Consider the following 20,975-nt stretch of genomic DNA (forward strand, 5'->3'; position numbering starts at 1 on the left):
AGTTGATAGGCTACATTTTCATATCCAACGCTACCTAACTGCCTTTCCAAGTACAGTATGTAGCCATACAGGGCTTGAAGCAAGGACATTTGCCTGAAGTTTTGAACATTTGAAGATCTATTACAAGGATACAAGGAAGTTTATTGTCACATGCATATAGTTACTGGAAGTAAGAAATGCAGTGAAATTATGTCTGGTGTCAGCCTATTTGCTTATATTATAGGCTAATTGCCTACTTTCGAATCTCGCCCCACGCCTGAATTCAGGCACAGTGTTTTTAACAGTTAGCCTTGATATCTAATGGGTTTTGATTTAAGCTTGGCTGTTGCAGAAAAAAAGCAGAGCTCAAAGGTGAAAGAAGCTGAAACAAATCTGACGGGTTGCTGCAGCCAACAGCTAGAGCTGCTATAAATTATGTTCCTCCTCAACAGTAGATGGCACTAGTACTTCTAAAGAGATGTGTACAGACAAAGAGAAAAGGGAGAAATAGTCAAACAGGAAAAGGATAGGCCAGATTCTCAAGATTCTCTGGTAAACGCATGTGGTAGACCAAAACACAGCTGTTGCACAAGAGATGTAGCTAATAATGTAAACAACGGTAAACATTTTATGTTGCTACAACTCAACTGCACAAAATGACCAAGCTGCGCTACTTGAGTGTTCTCCTTTCCCAGCGGTTGACTTTGGCAGCCCAAGAGATTTTTAAGGACGTGGAGGAAACCATTTCGGAGCTTCAAGAAGAAGTAAAGCTGGTGAAGCTAGAGAACGCCAAACTTAAAACGAAACTACGGGAGGCTGGTTCAAACAGCAGCAATGGTATGTTGTTCAGAACGATATTTATGTGGCACATAGACAGCCTATTTCGATAATATTATACGCTTACTGTAACATTTTCAATTTAGTATCGAAGACCACCAGAAATACCTAACGTTAGTAGTAGACATTTCGCGGGCTTACACTGGCCGTAATATCCGTTTTGCTTTTCACTCACACACTATGTTATCTCCACTCCATGTTAAACTTTGTCAGACTAAGTTGTAAATGTCAACAATTATACCGACGCTATGATCGCTTCTGAGTTGGTGTGGTTGTAATCAGAATGGTAGTTTTTAAATGCAAACGAATTTGGGATTAGGCCTTCTTTGGCAACATACGGGCATTTGTGGGCGGCAACAGGTATGCCATGCTGTTGGAGGTAGGCTACAAACAATCTGGGTGCAGATCATTCTGTCAAGTTGTTCATCCACCCTCCTTTCCCTTCCTTCCTTATTTCCTTCCTCCAGTCCTAACCCCTCCCTCCTCATTATTTTTGTGAAGGAAACGAGGAAGGAACGATAGGAGGGTGGAGGAATGAAGGAGAGAGATGTTAGAAATGAGGGGTGCAGATCATATAGATAGATACTTCCTTCCTTCCTTCCTTCCTTTCTTTCTTTCTTTCTTTCTTTCTTTCTTTTTCTTCCTTCCTTCCTGATCCCCAAGGGGAAATTCAAGGTCTCAGTAGCATACAGACATCACACACACAACATGCACTTACAGCAGAAAAAGTAATAAGTATAACAAAAACACCACTGAACTATTAAGACAGTAGAAGATAAAAAAAATACTAAATATACTAAATAAAACTAAATCAAACAATAAAACTAAATCAAATTGGTATTTTTGTCTCCCTCCCTCCTTCCTCCTGTCCTTATCCCTCCTAATTATTTTTGTAAAGGACACAAGGATGGAATGATAGATGGAGGAATGAAGGAGAGACTGATATGAGACATGAGATGTCCTGCTCACTTACGCATTACTTAAGTGCTGTCAATTACTAATTATGTGGCACGTCACCTCTTAGGCTAGCATAAACAGACACGCAAATTGCAGGGAATATGAACTGATACCAAAGCTTAAAAATATCATATTGAACATAGACTATTCCCACTTATTGACCCTGATAATGAGGAAATGTTTGATAGTTCTCAAGACATGAATGAATACTTTGCATGATAGTTCATGATAATTCCAACATATAAAGATCTTTTTTAGGTCTATCTACTCATTTATTGTCGCTAATAAATCCCTACGAACTTTTTGGAAACAGAAAGTTGATAGACATGGGAGGAACTTTACACCTTGACAGCTTGGACCAATGATCTTACACTTCTGCATAGAATGTTCTTGTGTTTCCTTGCATTTCTGCCCTTTCTCCTCTCTCCTCGTTCTCTTCTCCTCTGGTTGCAATTAGAGAAATGAGACATCCTCGATGACGTTGAGCTTTGAACTACTTCCAGGGCACGAGTTGGAGGCCCGCCCGAGGAGAGAGGCTGCATGAGGGATGAGATGCACCTATTGAGATCACATATAGGTGCTGGCTCAAGGGTCATAATATTTTGTTTAATGAACGGACAGGTTTCTTATAACTAGTGTGGTGCACTTCTGGCACATCTTCGGCTACCATAATGGTAACTAAAGGTGTATTCCCACCGACGGGATTTCTGCAGTTCCTACAACATAACATTCCTAGAACCCTTTTTTCTTGTGTTCCGACCGGACCAATCTGGGGATTATTAAGTTCCTCTGACCGCAGTTCCTGTAACTCTTTCAGCTCCTACTTCAGGACAGGGACTTTTCTCTTTTCCCTTTCCCGCATAGGAACCCTTAGTTACCTAGGTCTAGGTTGATTAGTCCAAATTATAAGTCACGGCCACTGTCAACCCAAGTTGAATGGGCAATTTGAAATTGAATGGGCAACCAGTTCCTATGGCCACTTGGCCAGTGCGAATGCAAACGCAAAACCGGTTTTGGGGGAGAGTAGTTAGTAGAACTCTTTAGAAGTGGACTGTTCCTATAACTACGTTAGAGCATAGCAGCAGGGCATAGATGCCTTGACTACAGGGCCGGATTATCCATAAGGGCCAGTGCCCAGGGCACCAACCATTCATAGCCAGTGGGGAGGGCACCACATGACACGAGCTTTAAAAATATGTTTCGTAAATTGTTATATTATTCACTTGAAGTTGTTTAAAGACCATACATGTGGGGCAGCCGAGGCCTACTGGTTAGCACTTCGGACCTGTAACCGGAGGGTTGCCGGTTCGAACCCCGACCAGTAGGCACGGCTGAAGTGCCCTTGAGCAAGGCACCTAACCCCTCACTGCTCCCTGAGCGCCGCTGTTGATGCAGGCAGCTCACTGTGCCGGGATTAGTGTGTGCTTCACCTCACTGTGTGTACACTGTGCTGTGTGTGTTTCACTAATTCACAGATTGGGATAAATGCAGAGACCAAATTTCCCTCACGGGATCAAAAGAGTATATAAACTATACTATACTACATTACTCGTTTATGAACACTAATTTCACAATAATATTAATAATCCTAAATTATAAATAAATCAAGATTACATGACCACTATCACTCCTCCTCCTCAATCTGTCAGAGTTGAGTTGGTCCACAAGTACGTGCAAACTTTTTATTACGGTACAGAAAATGAATCCAAAATGGACTTTTGGCCATCCTAAGTGACAGAAACATGTCATCTCGCAACTAGCGACAGATTTGCGACTTCTTGCAATGATGGCAATCTATGTTTAGTTGTTGAAACCTCTGAACACATTGTCTTAATACGGGCCTGCTTGACTACGATGCATCCTTCAGAAAAGTTCTATTTGCAAAAAAAATGGTTATCAAAGATCAAATACCTGACAATAATTATTTCATAATAGTTAAAGCAACACCAAAGATTTTTTTGTACCTTAAAATAATGTTTCCAAAATCGTTTCAGTGGTTCATCAACTCGTAACAGGGTGAACGGCAATTCTGCATTCGCTTTCGCGGCCCTCTATCGGCTATAACCGCACTATGTAAGTTTGCCAGATCGGGTAGCGGATCTGTAGTTCGATGGAATGAGACATAAGAAACTACAAATTTGACTTCCATCTGATGTCGCAAAACATCGTACTTTTATAACATGCAAAATATTCTACCTTGTCTGTGGACATCGTTATTTGCAAAGCCGGTGATGGATAAACAAATAGCGTGCGTGCGACAGAGGGAAAGTTCTTTGGTGTTGCTTTAATATATTACTGTACCTTTCATTAGGATACCAGATATTTAGGCCTATTTCTCACATTGATCCAAACTTATTTTTTACATTTTTGCTTGTTAAAAAAGGGTAGACTGTTGGCAGATATATTGGTTATCAGCTTTTGAAATACTCCGATATCAAAATCAGTATGGGTCCATCGAATCCCATATCGGTCAGGCTCTAACATGAATGAAATTATAATCTACATAAGCTATAAAGCTTCTTACAGACAGGTATGTATTTAGATGTAACTCCAACCCTGATCACAAAGATCTTAATTGGCCACTAAATCGATTACATATTTTTCCTCTGTAGCTGTAACTGATTAGAATTACATTTTTTAAATTGAATTTAATTAAATAACTCCTTTGCATGTAACCTGCTACTCTCCTTCCCTGAACATGCCTTGTTTAGTCAGCCAAGTGGTCAAGGCTGATTTGGAAGATAATAATAACTAAAGCACAATGTTTATGACAATGTTGCAGTTAGAGGTCTGCACCCCCGTGCGGCACGGGACAACTTTTGAAAGCTCTTTGTGGGAGTGGGCGTGATGAGAGAGGTGCATTCGCGGGTGCGGGACAAACCGATGATTCACTGCACTCCCGAAAATTAAATATGTGCGTAAAATTAAATAGGGAAATGATTAAAGTAGTGTTCATAACTATAGTTCAGCTGGATGTTCTGTTAGGCAGCATTAAAAAACGGGGTTTAAGCATAACTGACGGATAGCAGGCCTATAGCCTATATTGTCGTTTATGTGGGTTCAATTTGTTCCTGCTGCTCATTGTCAAGGCCTACTTCAGTTGTTAAATTCAGAACCGAAATTTTAAAAGCATGACAGAGGAAGAGGGGACCAGACTAGGCCTACTTCAGTTTTTAGCCTACATTCAGAACCAAGACGGGACCTCTAGTTGCAGTGTTTAATGATGTATTATATTGTGGCCAATTAGTCTTAATAGCAAGGCTCCTATTCAAAATGTATTTGGACACATTGTTAAAAAAATCAAAATTTACATAAAATCCATGACCTGATGCTGTCCATTTTAGATTTAATTCACCTGTGTTATGCATAGTTAACATAGATTTCTGTCCACTTTTCAGCAGAATTAACTCCTGATAATCATGGAGAGCTCCAAAATTGTGGAGAGCAGAGACCTGAGGTAGCTTTGGAGGACACTTCAATCATTGCATCTTTAAAGCAGGAACTTGATGCACAGGGTGAAAATGATGGAGGCTCCATGGACAGTGAAAAGAGGGAATGTGTTGCGATGCAAATTAAGATGGAGACTGACTTCACAGAGTGCAGTCCCAACAGAGACCAATCAGCTGGGCAAACTGACCCTAGAGTCACAGTAAGCATTGCAGTGGGCTCATTACCGGTATCGGACTCGCGTGCACCAGTTTTCCCCTGTGTGGAGAGGACGTGGAGTGTTCGTGATTCAGTTGCTAAAGAAACAGAACCTCAGGCTTCCCAGGTAGGTTGAGTCAGGATCTCCATACTACTACTCGATGTATACTGCCATATTTTTATTTTTTTTATTTTTTAAGATAAATATACCTTTAAGATCTCACTGTTTTCAAATGTTCAAATGTTTTTTAGACTCAGGAGAGGAGTGATGACATCCTTGAAGATGATGGCAGACCTGAAAATGTTCCGGAGTCCAGCAACACTGATACTGTGAGTGTTATTCAGACAGGCTGGTCAGAGATTAACTGCTGAACCTCACTCTTTTGTCCTCAGATGGGGCGGTGTACTTAATGTACCAGTTTAAGACCTTTGCCCTCTGTATTTTTTTTTATCTGGCAAATAAAGAACTCTTCATTAGCAAACCTTATTCACTGACATACAGATGTGAAAAAATGAAGGAAACAGAACCAGTTCTGAAAACCTTTGACAGATGAAAGTTTCTGATTTGGTGTCTAAACATGATCAACACAACATGAGGTTGTAGGTATTTTTAAACGTGTAACAATTTTGGTAAAAATTTTCAATTTTTGTTCAATTTTCTGTGCAATGGCCTACTTTTGTTAGAGCCAAAGCTAGATGTATGCCAGAAGCAGTTACAGCAGGGGTGGGCAAACTTTTTTTGATGGTTTCACCATAAACTACCAGTGCTTTTTCAAAGTTCTCAATGTCTCCTTTTAAAATGTCAGGGCCCTCGGAAGTCTACCAATGAAGTGTGGAGCTACTTTGAGCCTCGTAAATGGTGTAAAACAGTGATTTATTTGCATGGCTAGCCCGAGACACCCCCTTTGAAAACCTGTTGGTAGCATCAGCTAACTAGCGCCAGATTTCAGAGTGCAGGGGACAAGCCGTGATGAGCTATGAGACAAAAGTTCACACTCGGTATCATGTTTCAACACACTTTAGGTCAATATCACACCGAACTTCTCCTTTAATGCATGTTTGTTGGAAGAATGTACAAATGTTTACATTTATTCAGCAAAGGGAAATACATTGTTTTCTGACTGACCGTGTGGTTTATTATCAGTTTGCAAAGGAGGAAATGCTATGAGTTAGGCTGGACCAGTGATTTTAAATTTAACGCAAAGTCTACGGCCATTACGATGTTAGGGTTGGAAACATTTCCCAATGGAGAGTAGTGAGATTCTTCACAAAGCGAGTGAGTTTGGTGAAACCAGGCTAGCCCTATTAGGCTGATGAGGTCAATAAGAGTTTCGGCCCCTGAGGCCACGCCTCTTCGGGTAGACCAAAAGCTTTTTTTGCCGAGTCACTTGACAACCATTGGTATTTTATTTTCAAATGCTTCCTCAGTCATGTCTTCAAATGGTATCCAGACACTTCCTAATAGCCACACATTCTCCTTTTGTTTTTGTAGACAACACAAACAACTTGCAACTGGAATGCCAACTGTCCTCCAGTAAATGATGACAATGAAGATGATTATGATGTTTTTGATGACCATGATGGTGTTGAAGAAGATGGTGATCGGGGAGGGGATGACCATGTTATGGACCCCGTTAAGGAGAGTGATAATGTAAGAAAAAACAAATATTGTAATTGATATTTTGTTTATGTAAAAGATATGAACATATGAATGTGTATACCTTTAAAAAGACCTCTGCCTCTCATATGTATACCATATTTTCCGGACTATAAGTCACACTTTTTTCATAGTTTGGCTGGCACTGCGACTTATAGTCAGGTGCGACTTGTATATGAAAAAATATATAATTGAACATGTTTTTAAATGTTCATTCATATTAACTGACATGAACCCTACATGAAACATTACTGTCTAGCCGCGAGAGAGCGCTCTCAAATGCACAAGTTCTTTGCACTTTCAGTCAGGGATTAGTGGTTGCGCTATGCCTGAAACACACGTGCATACCTAAATCCTCAAATTATGGCCAGGATTCTATTTGGGCCTCAGATTCGGACAAATAAAGGTCATAAAATAAAACAAATAAAGCCAGTAACAATTTTGTTTCAATTTAACTCAAAAAAGAGCTCTTCTTAATATTTTATATTGTTGGTTGGTTTAATATTGTTGCCAATGAAAAGTCATTGTCTTACACCATGTCTCCAACACTAGGGGGGACAGAGCCTTTTCAGTGGCAGCCCCTAGACTCTGGAACTGCCTCCCCCTCCACATCCGTTCAGCTCAGTCTCTAAATGTTTATAAGTCCCTTTTAAAGAGCCACCTCTTTTCACTTGCCTTTGGCTAGTGTCTCCCTTTATGCCCCAGTGTTTAGTTTTAAACGTTCCTTTTCCGCTTTTCTTAATTTATTTTAACTGTAGCCCTTTTTGTTTTGTTTTTTGTGCCTTCCTGTTTTTATTTATTGCACTGTATTGTGAAGCACTTTGGTGCGGCTAAGCCGTCTGTAAATGCGCTTTATAAATAAATTTGACATTGACATTGACATTAACACGTTGCTCTCAAGCTACCAGTTGCATGCCGCCCCCTTCTGAGCTTGCCAGAGGCTGAAGCAGTAACCTACATTTAAACACAATTGTTGCTGTCAGACATCAGCCTACGAATTTTATAAAAAAGTAAATCATGCATAATTGAAAAAATAAAAATAAAAAATAACTAAATTTAGGCTGAAATAAGGTTTCCATTTCAGCACAACACACGTTCCATAAATAAATGAAAGCGGATGCCTTATCTCACAATAAGCGGATTGAAATCCCAACAACTTTTATACATGAAACTTAATAGTGAACCATCAAATACCCCACAGATTTCAGTGGTCATCAGTCCCGATATTTAGCAATATAATCAAACAGTAAGCCATGCTCCAAATAAAGGTGCTGTGCTTTGCGCAGCCTAAATAAAGACCCCAGCCATAATTTGAGGATTTACGATTTGTCTCCTAAACATTCCTCACCCGTTATCTAGACATGCATTAAAACATTTGAAAACAAAACTCAGTGCCATGTAGGCTAATATTTGATTTAGCTGTTTTGCTACTAATTATCTTTCATGTACTGAATGCACACTAGAAAGTGAAAGTAGGCTTAGTCTACTATGCGCTCCGTGTCTGTATCTGTCTGTTCATGTCCGCAATCAATTATAACGTTCCTCAAATGGAGAACACATCCATGTTCTCTCGCGTTATAGGCTGTCATGCTTCTGTGTTTGCAAAACGTTAACTCTATCAGACAGCGCTGTAACATGTGGGAATTTCTCTCATTATGATGGAGTTGTGGGACTTTTATTATTATGCTTAATACTTAATAACTTATGCGCAATACCCGTGCTGAAATTTAGGCCCTGGTTTTAAATGCGCATATTTTTTTCTCTCGCTCTTTCGGAGGTGGCTAACCGAGTATTTGTTCTGCTGCCAGCTTGTGTCAATATATCGTCCAAAATGCTTGATATATTGATATTATTCTCCATATTTTAGCAACATTTTGGTGTACCACATGGCATTTTCTTTCAGTGAATCTTTTGCTTTACAAAAAGGCCTATCCGGCCCTCTTCTTGGCTGCCTTCACTCCTTCTTCGTCTTAACATTAATCTTTTTGGCCTCACTTAGTCCAGTTACATAGTCTCTGTTTTTGGTTTTGGATTTTATGAAATACATTTCTAAATAAACGTTCATGACACATTTTTTGACTAATGTGGCTTATAGTCCGGAAAATACGGTACCTAAAAATAGTTTCCTGCCCCTCCATTTGTGATTTTTACTATTGATCCATTTGCTTGATTATATCTGCCTTAAACATGTATAGCTTCATCTGTCTGATGGCTGGGGGAATCCCACCCAGCAGACATTTATTATAGCTTAATTCATGCTTGAATTAAAGCTTGAATGAATGTTTGTCACTACTGATATTCACTGTTTTCACTTAAACCTCCCACACAGATGGATGTGGAAATGCCTCACAAACCTCAGATGCCTCAGAAAAGACTTGGCCCCCGGACAGAGCTTTCCAAAGGTGGGAACAGTTACTCTGAAAATGGATGTGAAGAAATCAATTTAGACAAAGAAACCAGCTCTGAAAATATCACAATGGTTAGAACAGGGAAACCTCGAGGGAGACCAAGAAAGCATCCTCAAACTTCCACACCTAAACCAGAGTCTCGTAATTCACAGCGATGGCTTAGATCTGGAAATGACAGAACGGAGGTCAGAGGGGGGCTACAGAAGAGACATAAGACGGATCAGACATCGACAAATAACTCAGTTGAGGTTAATGAAGAAAGTAGAATTGGGAGACCTACTCGAAGGTCTAGAAGGAACTTGGAAGACGACGAAAATATTGTAGTGCCAGTGTTAAACACAGTGGTCACAACAAAAAATCCAAGGGGTAGACCAAGAAAGAATCCTCAAACTACGATCGTCAAATCAGCTGAGATGGATCAAAAGGATAGTGTTTCAGAAAAGTCACCCATCTCTGAAGGTATCAAAGACATGTCAAGACCACATAGAAGAAGTGGCAGACTGAGGGACCGTTCTGAAATTCGTTCTGAAGATGAAGAGAGCATTTCCGTTCAAGAGGCAAACTCAAAAGTCAGTACAGTAAGACCAAGGGGCAGACCCAGGAAGAATCCTCAAAGTACTATAGTCAAACCATCAAAGGTAGGCTTGGATCACGATGAGAGTGTTTCAGAAGAGCCACCTGTCTCTGAAGATAACAAAGATGCCTCCACAATCCAATCAATTCAGATGGACCATCAGGATGCTTATTCAAATGATGAAGCCAGTACTCATGACAGAGACTCATCGGTATTGGGTAGGTCAGGGAGGGTACCAGAGGGAAGGTCTACAGGGAAACTTAAAATATCTAAAACAAAAGCAAGTGATGTGAACTTGGAAGGTGAAGAAAACTGTTTAGGTCGAGAATCAAACCCAAGGGATGGAGCAGAAAGACCAAGGGGCACACCCAAGAAGGATCCCCAGACTACTTCAGACAAACCAGTTGAGGTGGACTTGGATCAAGAGGATAGCGTTTCAGAAGAGCTGCCTATCAGTGAAGGTGACAAAGACTTGTCAAGACCAAATAGAAGAAGTGGGAGACTGAGGAAGTGTACTAACAATTCTCCAACCCAGCCAGATGAGATGGATCATCAGAATGACTCTTCAAGTGATGAAGCCAGTTCTGGAGATGATGGAGATTTGTCACTTTTAGGGAGGTCAAATAGGACGCCAATGAAACGTCCTCGATCTTCGTCCTCAGAATACGAGGTTGATATGGAACAGGATGGTGATTCTTCAGATTCCAGCTGTGAAGAAGCCCTGAGCGATTCAACCAGAAAGGAGAGACCCAGAAAGCACCATCGGATCTCAAACATTACAGCCGTAGAGGAAGGCTTAGATCATGTCTCTGTCCTTAATAAGGAAATGGGACTTGTCAAGAGGCAATACTGCTTGTATTGTACAAAACCTGTCAGCAAGTTATCAAGGCATTTAGCAATGCGCCACTACAATGAAAGGGATGTGATCAAGGCTCTAACTCTCCCCAAACATTCAAAAGAAAGGAAAACTGAAATGGCACTCTTGCGTAACCGTGGTAACAGTGCACACAACCATCAAGTTCTGAAAGAAGGAAAAGGACTCCTAATTCCATGCCGAGTCTTTAAGTCACAGGATCCTAAAGATGTTTTAACCTGCCCAGGTTGCTCTGGCATGTTTTCCAAGGAGTACATGAGTAGGCACATTAGATGCTGTACATTCATCACAACAGAGGATGATTCTGATCTAAATGCAGCAGGGGATCAGTCCTCACGTACTGTCACCAGACAAGCTCCAGACTTCGCAGAGGTTCTTTCTGGGATGTATCAGGATGATGTTGCAGAGGCAGTTAGAGGGGACAAGAATATTCTTAAACTTGGACAGCTCATGTGTGATAGAAAAAATGCAAATGAATACATCTGGCAGAGACTTCGTGAGTTAGGCAGGGTACTTTTGAACGGTCGAAAAATCACACCATTGTATCAAATAGAGGATTATATCCGACTGGAAAACTGGGATCACTTGGCTGCTGTTGTGAAGGATGTTGCGTTGTACAGTGAGACCACGTGTACTTTTGCCATTCCCAAGTATGCTGTGAATATCAGGCGCAGCTTGGACACAATTGCAGGGATTCTCAAGTGTGAAGCAGAAGCCAATGGAGATAGAGAAATGGTAGTAATTGCCCAAACTTTCCAGGAGAATTTGAAGATGAGGTGGCACCAGAAATTCATGGCACCAGAGAAGCCAAACGGCAACAGTCCATTGTTGGTACTTGCTGAACAGGTGAGAATACTACAGATCTTCCCTCTTAAGTATAAGAAAAACATTCAATTGCTGTAATAACCTAGATATCCAACTGGAAGTGACCCTCATTTATTCCATAGATAGATGGATAGATAGAAAGATACTTTATTCATCCCGAGGGAAATTTTAGGCATCCAGTATTTTATACAACCATAACATAACAAACACACACATGTCTCACATACATAAAAATCACTCACAGAAATATAAAAATTAAAGAGCATATGAAGTGGTTACAAAGGTCTGGTATGGACCGACCATGTGATAAGGTGCTATGGTGGAGTGTGTGCAATGGTGATAGGATTGAACAGTGCATTAACTTTGCTTGTTATTAAATATTGACTGACTATGAAAAGATAAGAATGTAAACATAATAGAATTCCTAAACATATCCTAAATTGTAATTTACAGGATGAATTGTACAATTAACAGGGTGAACAAAATATGACGTAATAGAGTTTTTGGTCTGTATTGTTACTTTTATTCAGACCAGCCATGGTAGGAACGATCAACAAAATGCAAGTGAGAACAACATCAATGCTGCACAGTCAAAGACTGAGCATGAAATGGTAAGCAAATCTAGAGTGGGTGCAATATCCGCTTTTAAGTGCTAAGTGTGAAATGCCTATGAGGGCATTTCCGCCAAAAGTATATTCCCTTTAACCAAAAAATATTTCTACTGTCAAAGTGTAATTTTATTTATTTTTTCTTGACAGCTGGTAAAGAATGACAGCGCTGTCCCAGTCTTGCCAGCCAGTCATGAGGATGAGGCACAGAATATACTAGAATCAACAATTGAGCAGGTAACCAAAATTAATGCCTCTTAACTATTCAACTATTGCTAAACTTAATGTCCTACAGAACGAGTACAAATATGAGGACAATATTGGCTACACACAATAATGGCCATGTCACTACTTTTTTTGACTAAGAGTAGCCTAATTCATCAAGCATTTGAGCCCTAAAAGTAGCACTCAAATCTGGGACAGCTTAGCAGTAGTCAAAAGGACTCCTAACCCAAACAAGACCTATCCACAAACAATTGTAAGCAGCTGTTTGTACATTTCACATCGCAAAGTTTTGAAAAGCACATCCAGAATCACTTACAGGAGCTCCCAATTTCGAGGGAATAATTGTGCAATGTAAGGGATTCAATAATGTCACCAACACTTGATTGGTTGATGATTATAATGCGGGAAAAACCTCCTCTACGATGATGATTCAGGTCTATGCTGGTGAGAATGTGTGCATTGCTACAGATACTGGAAAGGACAAGAGATAAATAAATAAATAAATTAATTAATAACAGAGTCAGACAAAGGAAATAGCCTAGTAATGGAACTTTGCAACATTTTTTAAACAAATCTGTATTAAGACACGTTTGCAAAGAGGAGAAGCAATTTAATTTGATTTACAATGAAATGTTACTTTTAGTTTAAATGTTGACATTGAATTTTAAATTTGAATTGAATCTCTAGGTATGGTAAAGGGTATGGGATGATGTGGGGCTATTTTAATTCATAAGGCAAAGAGAACTTTATCAGGATTCATAGTATCCAGGATCCATGAAATAACTGGCCTTTGAAAATAAAAATCTGCCTGCCTCAATGGGGAATTTAACATAGGAGTATGCTTACTTATGACCCCTGTATTTTAAGGAAGAATATTTATTTTTTGGATTTTTCCTCATTTTTAATTAAGGCATTACAATCAATTTCCAAAAGATTTTTTATTCCTCTTTTTAGTCAACTTTAGCATGGGTGTGCTAACTTTGTAACGTGACTGTAGCCAAACGTTGATGCTCTATGAACTCATGTGGTTACAAAACTCCTCTGTCACTTTATTCAGACCAGCCATGGTAGGGATCAAGAGACTGGAAGAGAAGATGACATCAATGCTGCACAGTCGGAGACAGAGCATAAAACGGTAAGTCAATTTAGAGTGGGGGCAGTATCCACTTTGAAGTGGTAGGTGTAAAATATTGCGTTGTTTTGCTATAGCTACTATAATCTCTTTTTTTTTTTTGACAGGTGAAACAGAATGTCCACAGCGTTGTCCCAGTCTCTCCAACCAGTCAAGAGGATGAGGTACAGAATACACTGGAATCAACAACAGAGGAGGTAACCATTGGCATCTATCCAAAGCGACTTATACATGTCAATTTTATTACAAGAGCCATACTCCCCATGGCAACTCAAGGTTAGGTGCAAAGCGGGACTGCCCTATATGCGTACTATGCACATTGCGTAGGGCCAGTGCAAATAAATTAAGGCCCTTCGCCTCCACCTTGCGTCAAGTTAGTGAGAGTTATGAGAAGATGAAGCAAAACTATCAGGGCATGAGAAGAGAAAAAACTCCATGCAAGTGAACTGTTAGAACAGCGTTTGGGTAAACTTGCTATGTTCCTCTTCATGTTTGATGTCAACAAATAATAATAGCCGATCTGCTGACTTGCATCTCTCAATACTGTGTCTCTAAACTAGGCAATGAAATTAAATTAATTTACCATTGGTTTTTAATGACATGAGTAACAGGCTACTAATATTGCGTGTCACACAAATATTCATGGAGATTGGATGTCTGTCCAATTATCTGGGCAGATCTTACACACAGCTTCGATATCTGTCTCTTCTTGGCTGTCCTTTTTCACCAGGCTATAGTATGTTGTGTAACATGTGTGTTGAATGTAGAAAATTATACATACACATACAAGACAAAAGGAGTAAATTTACTATCAACCCCCACCCCACAATAGCATCGTCTATCGCAATGTTTTACTGGACACATTGTTAAATGCCATTTTAATGGGACATTGCCCAACCCTAATTGAAAATATTTTAGGCTCCTTTCTGGGTCCAAGATTTTTACCAGGTTAGACAGAGTGCTTTGCCAAAAAGTGTCATAGAAACTAGATGATCTATTCGGCTCTTTGTTGCTTGCATAGGACTATGAAAGCCTATAGCAGCTAGACTATAAATTGCCATTTTGTGTTTGATAGTTTCCTTGTGAACTCATTTACTTTGTTTATCAAGGTAATTAGCAGGGTGAACATAAACCATACATGTTGTATGGGGCGGTGGTAGTGTAGTGGTTAAGGAGCTGGGCTAGCGTGCAGTAGCCTGAAAGTTGTCAGTTCAATTCCCGGCTTCCACCGTTGTGCCCTTGAGCAAGGCACTTAACCCCAAGTTGCTACGGGGACATTGTGATCCCTTGTAATATAGCTGACCTATGTAAGTCACTTTGGTCAAGAAGTGTCTGCTAAATGTAACGTAATGTAATGTAAATGTTGTAAATATTTGCTGTCAGTTTTCATGTCAAGTTTTCATTTCACTTCATTTTAAAATCTTAACCAAGGACTAAAGATCTGTTTTATAACTTGTTTTACAATGATATTTCATGTTTTTCTTGCATTCCAAATGACATGTATAACTTACTATTCCTTACTAACCTAACACTCAGGCTGTTTTTGGTGTCAACATTTATAAGAGCTTTTTGTACTTAACAGCCGTTGGAGAGAAGTGATGATCGTCAAAGAGATGGGGATGCTGACGACGATGATGATTATGATGATGATGATAAGGAGGATAATGACAACAACGATGATGGTGATGAAGACTATGATGTAGCCGAAGATGACAGCAGTCATGATGATGATGGTGATGATGATGATGGAGATGAAGATTGTGGTGATAGTAATGTTACAGCAGTCGGATTGGAGAACAAAAGTGTAAGCCACACTACATATTGAAAAACATATTGAAGGTCTCTAAAGAACACTAACTGCATACTCGTATGTTTGTGTGTATACACACAGGGACACTTTATGAAACAGAAATATTACTTTGATTTGATTGATTTTTAAATAAGCAACTTGAAATGCATACTTATGGTTTTATGTTCTTTTACAGAATACTGCCGAGGATGGAGACCTGAATGAACCCTGTGACAGTGCCCAAAATGACACTCCAACCAAACCACTCAAGCAGTTACAACCATGTAAAATATCCACTGCAGGAGTTTCTATGTCATCTGTAAACAACCATCGGGACCGTGTTTCAGACCAGAAAAATGCTCCCAAGAAGTCAGGTGCGTCAAATAATGATGCTAAAGTTGTTTCCATCCTTCAATCCACCAAACGCATCAAAAAAAACCACTGTTTGTTCTGTAAAAGGCTTGTGTCAAAGATTTCAAGGCATTTAGAACAGCGGCATTATGAACAAGATGATGTGGCCAAAGCTTTCAGTTATCCCAAAGGAAGCAAGGAAAGGAAGATCTACCTAAAGCAGTTACTTAGAAGGGGTAATCGTGCACACAACCTCCAAGTCCTAAAAGAAGGGAAAGGAGTTCTCATTCCATGTAAACGGGCAGTGGGAAAGCCTGGTGATTTTTTGCATTGCCCCTATTGTCATGGCCTGTTTGTCAAGAGGAGCATCGGAGTACACCTTAGACAATGTCCATTTGCAACAAACGCAAATCTTGCTATCCCCAAAAAGGGAAAAAGAGGACGTGTGGCAGCATTGTGTCTTATGGCTGAACCCATACCAGAAAATGTTACTGAAGAGTTATGGAAGGTTTTGGGGAACATGCACCAGAATGACGTTTCTATGGCAGTCAGGACCGACAAATATGCGCTTCAGCTGGGACAGGAGCTTTTGGACAAGGGGAAAGGACGAGAAGCCATCAAGGAGATTTATATTAGGCAGAGACTCCGAGAGCTGGGAAGGCTGCTTATGAGCGCCCGCAAGATCACCCCAATGTATAAACTGGAGGACTTTATACTGCCATCAAATTGGCACCATGTGGTTGCAGTTCTCAAGGATGTTTCGGAGTACAGTGAGGAGGTTTCCACTTTCAAATTGTCGATCCTGCAGCACTTTTATCGGAACTTGCAGAAGATTGGAAGATTTGTGGAGTTAGACGCCGAATCCAGACAGGACGAGCAGATGCTGGAATCGGCAAGAACATTCAACTGGAAGTTTGTGGAGAAGTGGAGGAGGCATTTCCCTACTCCTTTTGCGGCAAGAAAGATTCAACAAGGTCAGAGTGATACGAATGATACGAATGGCATGAATGATACGAATGATACGAATGGTACGAGATTGCTGTCTTTCACAGAAGACATCAGGCATCTGCACACATACCTCAAAGACAAACTCACTGAGTGTGTGTCAGTACTGTGGACCTCTCCAGGGCCAGCGATCTGGAACAGTTTGGCGAGGATCGTTCTTGCCCAGTTGGTCATGTTCAATAGAAAGAAAGCGAACGAGATTGCCGGGCTGACTCTGAAGGATTTCAACACCAAGGAAGCCTATGGCATGCCATGTGACGAGGAGGAGGATTTAACACCGTTTGAGCGCGAGCTTTGTAAGTTCACCTGCCGGATGGAGATTTCAAGAGCAACTGGAGACAACATCCAAATCCTTGTTCCTCCAGCTTTGGCCAACATCATGGAAACTATGCTCCAGAAACGAAGGTTGTGTAGAATACGCTGTGACAATATTTACATGTTTGCATTGCCTAGTATCAAAACACACTACTTGGGTGTTGAGTGTCTGAAAAGCTTGGCTGAGAACTGTGGGGTGAAGTGCACAGAAGCATTAGTCTCAAATGGACTGAGAATGCATGTTGCTATGGTAACCCAACTGCTCTACTTGAAGGATATGCCTCAACTAACAGAGTTCATGGGACTCAATCTAACGGCTTACCTGAAGAATGATTGTCTCCAACAAGATACCCTGGAACTGGCAAAGCTTTCCAAGGTTTTTACGGCCTTGGAGAACGGACATTTGAAAGTCACAGAACAGACTGTAGATGAGGTTATTGTCAGCCCAGATGGTAGGTGCTCTCTACATGAATGACTTGGTCATTGTATTCAGAAGGAAATATTTTGCATTTAACATTTACATTTGAAGAGTTTGGTTCCAAAACGCTGTTAGGCTATTTAGTTTTGTATTTCAGGTATTATTAATCAAATTGCAGTTGTGTTGTTTTGATTGAGTAAAGATAAATCATTAAACAATACCCAATTACAGTTCTACTAAATTACTTCGAAAACAAAATGTAAAAAAAAATATTTATGAAAATTCATTTAAATGGTGGATATAGCGTTTTGGAACCAAACTCTTCATTTCGTAGTTTAGCTGATGTTTTTTTTTATCTAAAACGACTTACAATCAAGGTACAATAAAGGTGTGGTGCAATGCTAATGTTCTCATGGCGGTTTCATTTTTAACAGAAATTGTGCAGCCGGATTATTGGTCTTCATCTGAAGAACATGATGAAGATGATGATGACTACCATCCCTCAAAGTCAGCTAAAGCACAGTCTGGTAAGCATGCACTCATATTTACTAGTGATTCTGTCTCTGCATACTATTACAAAACACAGCATCTTACATTCTTAGTAAGCCAAGGCTGGTAAGGCTTTTACTAGTTTACTAGACTAAATTGGTATATATCTGTCATTGATATGCCATTGGTGGATAAACTCCCACTGTCCTGCCACAATTTCATAATTTTTTCAGCATTCTTTTCTCTCCGCTTGATTAGCGCATCTATCTTTAAATCTATAATCTATATAAATGACATTGTCTGTGTGTGTCTGTGTTTGTTATTTGCATATCTGTAGGACCGTTCGTCCGACTAATTTCAAACTTGGCAGGTGTCTTGCTATGGGCACAAGTATGTGCAGTGCCAAGTTTGATTTTGTCTCAATAAGAAATGCAAAAGATATTGTTAAATATATCGGTAAAAGAAGCACACATTGGCTTTTGCCGGGCTAGCCGTCTCACACAACACAACGAAGGACCAGAGACAGAGAGGGCTGAACTTTTGGCAGCATGAATCGGTGCACAGCACGAGTAGAAAGTCATGTTTGGATGATTATCATGTCTGACCTATAAACGGACACTTTGAATAGCACAGGCTACTTTGGACTGTCTTTAGACTTTGAATAAACAAACAACAATAACGACTGCAAGGTCCCAAATTGGTACCGAATTTAAGGACGTTTCAGAATGCCACACACAACCAGCTACAGACAACGAGACAGACAAAGCGTGATGTCACTTATAGGCTACCAGAGACTGTGTTTTGAGTCTCATTGTTACAAATTTCATATGATGATGCATCATTCCACAAAATGGTTTGTCTTCTATATCATCAAGTTATTCAATTGGCTAAACATAGGCCTAAGGCTGAGTTAAGGCTATAGTCTATGTCCTTCAGCTACAGACAACAAGTGGGAGACAGAACGTGATGTCACTTGTAGGCAACCATGGATTATTTTTGAGTCATATCGTTGCAAATTTCAGATGCATCATTACACAAAATGCTTGGTCTTCTCTATCCTCATATTATTCAATAAGCTAAACTTATAGCCTTAACTCAAAACAGCTGTTAGGCTTATGTCATTTTGATCTGGAAAAAATATCACATGCAGCCATGCTAAAATTCTGCTCGCTGCACATTTATTATAATGTATTATAATATAATATTCAATATTCATTATTGAATGCTTAGCTTGAAACACTGCACTAGTGTTTAGAAATTCACTTCGTAACATTTTGATAGGTCTTTACTTTGCCAAATACTGACTTGTGTTTTTTTTTTTGGTTCTTGTTCCAGCAAATACAAGACGGAGGAGTGTAACGAAACACAATCGGAGTGCAGCAGAAGGGCAGGCCGTGGAGAGGCGCGTTCTTCCAGCAATTGCAAGACGGAGGAGTGTAACGAAACACAAGTGGAGTGAAGCAGAGGTTCAGGCTGTGGAGAGGCACATGGCCAAGTTCATCAGCTCGGGCACAACCCCGGGGAAGAAGGCCTGCACCGCCTGCATCATGGCCGAGCCGGTGGCCTTGAAGGACAGGCAGTGGGCAGCCATCAAATATTACATCAGAAACCGTATCACCACTCTACGCAGGCTAAAGAGCAAACCACCACAGTAAGGGCTCTGAGTGAGGACTAACCTGAGGACTACTACACACCAATCAAATGATTTGATGACCATAATGACTATTGGCAGAGCTGAGACCTTTCACAGTTTTACCCATTTTGTTTCCTTTCTTGCAGGGCCTTTTTCTTTTCCAAATAAGGTGACAAGCAAATGCCTTTCTTGTAAATAGTATGTCAGCTATATAGGACTGCAGTTAAGGTTTCCTATACCACAATTTACCATGATAAAACATGGTTTTAAACATGTGTAAATGTATCCCTTTTAATTTTTCATTTTATTTTTTTTACATTCAAGAGACATCTGTGAAAAAAGTTGTTGATTTAAAACAAATTTGTTTAAATACATTCCATTCAACAGATTTGTCCGGTTGTGCTTCCAGTTTTCTTTGAGTCATTTTCCAATTACTTTAATGATTGGAATTTAAAATAAAATTTGTTGAATTTTATATATGTGTAGCATGTAAGTTTAAGCCTCTTTACAATAATGACTAGCAGTATTTGAAAACCGCAAAGGACATGTATGTCCTATTTTTAGGCATATCCACAGAGCCACAAAATAGAGCAAAGTATCCTCAAAAGGGCCTTTCTGGGTATGGGTTTACCGTTAACCCTTGCTCTCCTGATGCCCCTTTATTGTATTTTCAGACTTACATTCGTAACCTCAAGATTGAATCTCACGAGTTGACAGCTGAGGAACAATAGTCCATCCAAAGTTCATCACTGTATGTATGTCCACGTGTCCAATGTCCTGGTTTAACGTTTCTTTATCTAGGTCAACAGGATGCCCCAGCAAACGTTGAGGCCTGTGTTTAATGGCCATCACATGGCTTACATTTGGAGAGTCATTCAGCTTTTGTCTGAGAATAAACCAAATCATCCTCGTTCACCAGACCGAGGGAGGTGGGGTTCCACCGTATTTTTTGTCAAAGCAATGCAAAGAAGTTTACAGGAAAGGGATGTCTGACATGCAAAGGGACCAGGTCCAATTCGCATCCAGACGTCATCTAGGAAATCTCATCTCCCATGTCATTCCTCCTCGGAGTTAGTCTCCTCTTATCAGTAAAAACAGTCCTATGAAATCTCGCCACACTCTTCTGTCAGCACACAGCACACTTGTGCCACAACTGATTTGTTCTATTTATGGAAGCATGGCGACTCTTGGGTGGGTAAAATCACATGGCTTGAGTGCAATGTCTGTTGCCTAATTGGTCGCCCCATGCAGTAG

At 40.1% G+C, this 20,975-nt stretch overlaps 1 protein-coding gene across 4 annotated transcripts; it reads left to right on the forward strand.

The window, feature by feature from the left end:
• The first annotated feature begins 509 nt into the window (after positions 1-509).
• On the forward strand, positions 510-20,109 carry LOC125303674. 4 transcript variants are annotated; one of them, XM_048257544.1, is made up of 13 exons: positions 510-816; positions 5,172-5,545; positions 5,671-5,748; positions 6,911-7,069; positions 9,405-11,777; positions 12,287-12,367; positions 12,515-12,601; positions 13,647-13,724; positions 13,829-13,918; positions 15,304-15,525; positions 15,707-17,633; positions 18,034-18,126; positions 19,424-20,109. In XM_048257544.1, exons 1-13 carry the CDS (start codon positions 636-638, stop codon positions 19,741-19,743), a joined length of 6,063 nt encoding a protein of 2,020 aa, XP_048113501.1. In that variant the 5' UTR covers positions 510-635; the 3' UTR covers positions 19,744-20,109. The 4 variants fall into 4 exon arrangements, with proteins under 4 accessions (XP_048113501.1, XP_048113505.1, XP_048113503.1 ...); XM_048257548.1 differs by having other exon boundaries at positions 15,707-15,884; XM_048257546.1 differs by having other exon boundaries at positions 5,175-5,545.
• The last annotated feature ends 866 nt before the right edge of the window (positions 20,110-20,975 follow it).

The sequence above is a fragment of the Alosa alosa genome, chromosome 11 (genome assembly GCF_017589495.1).
Source record: "Alosa alosa isolate M-15738 ecotype Scorff River chromosome 11, AALO_Geno_1.1, whole genome shotgun sequence".
NCBI lineage: Eukaryota > Metazoa > Chordata > Actinopteri > Clupeiformes > Clupeidae > Alosa > Alosa alosa.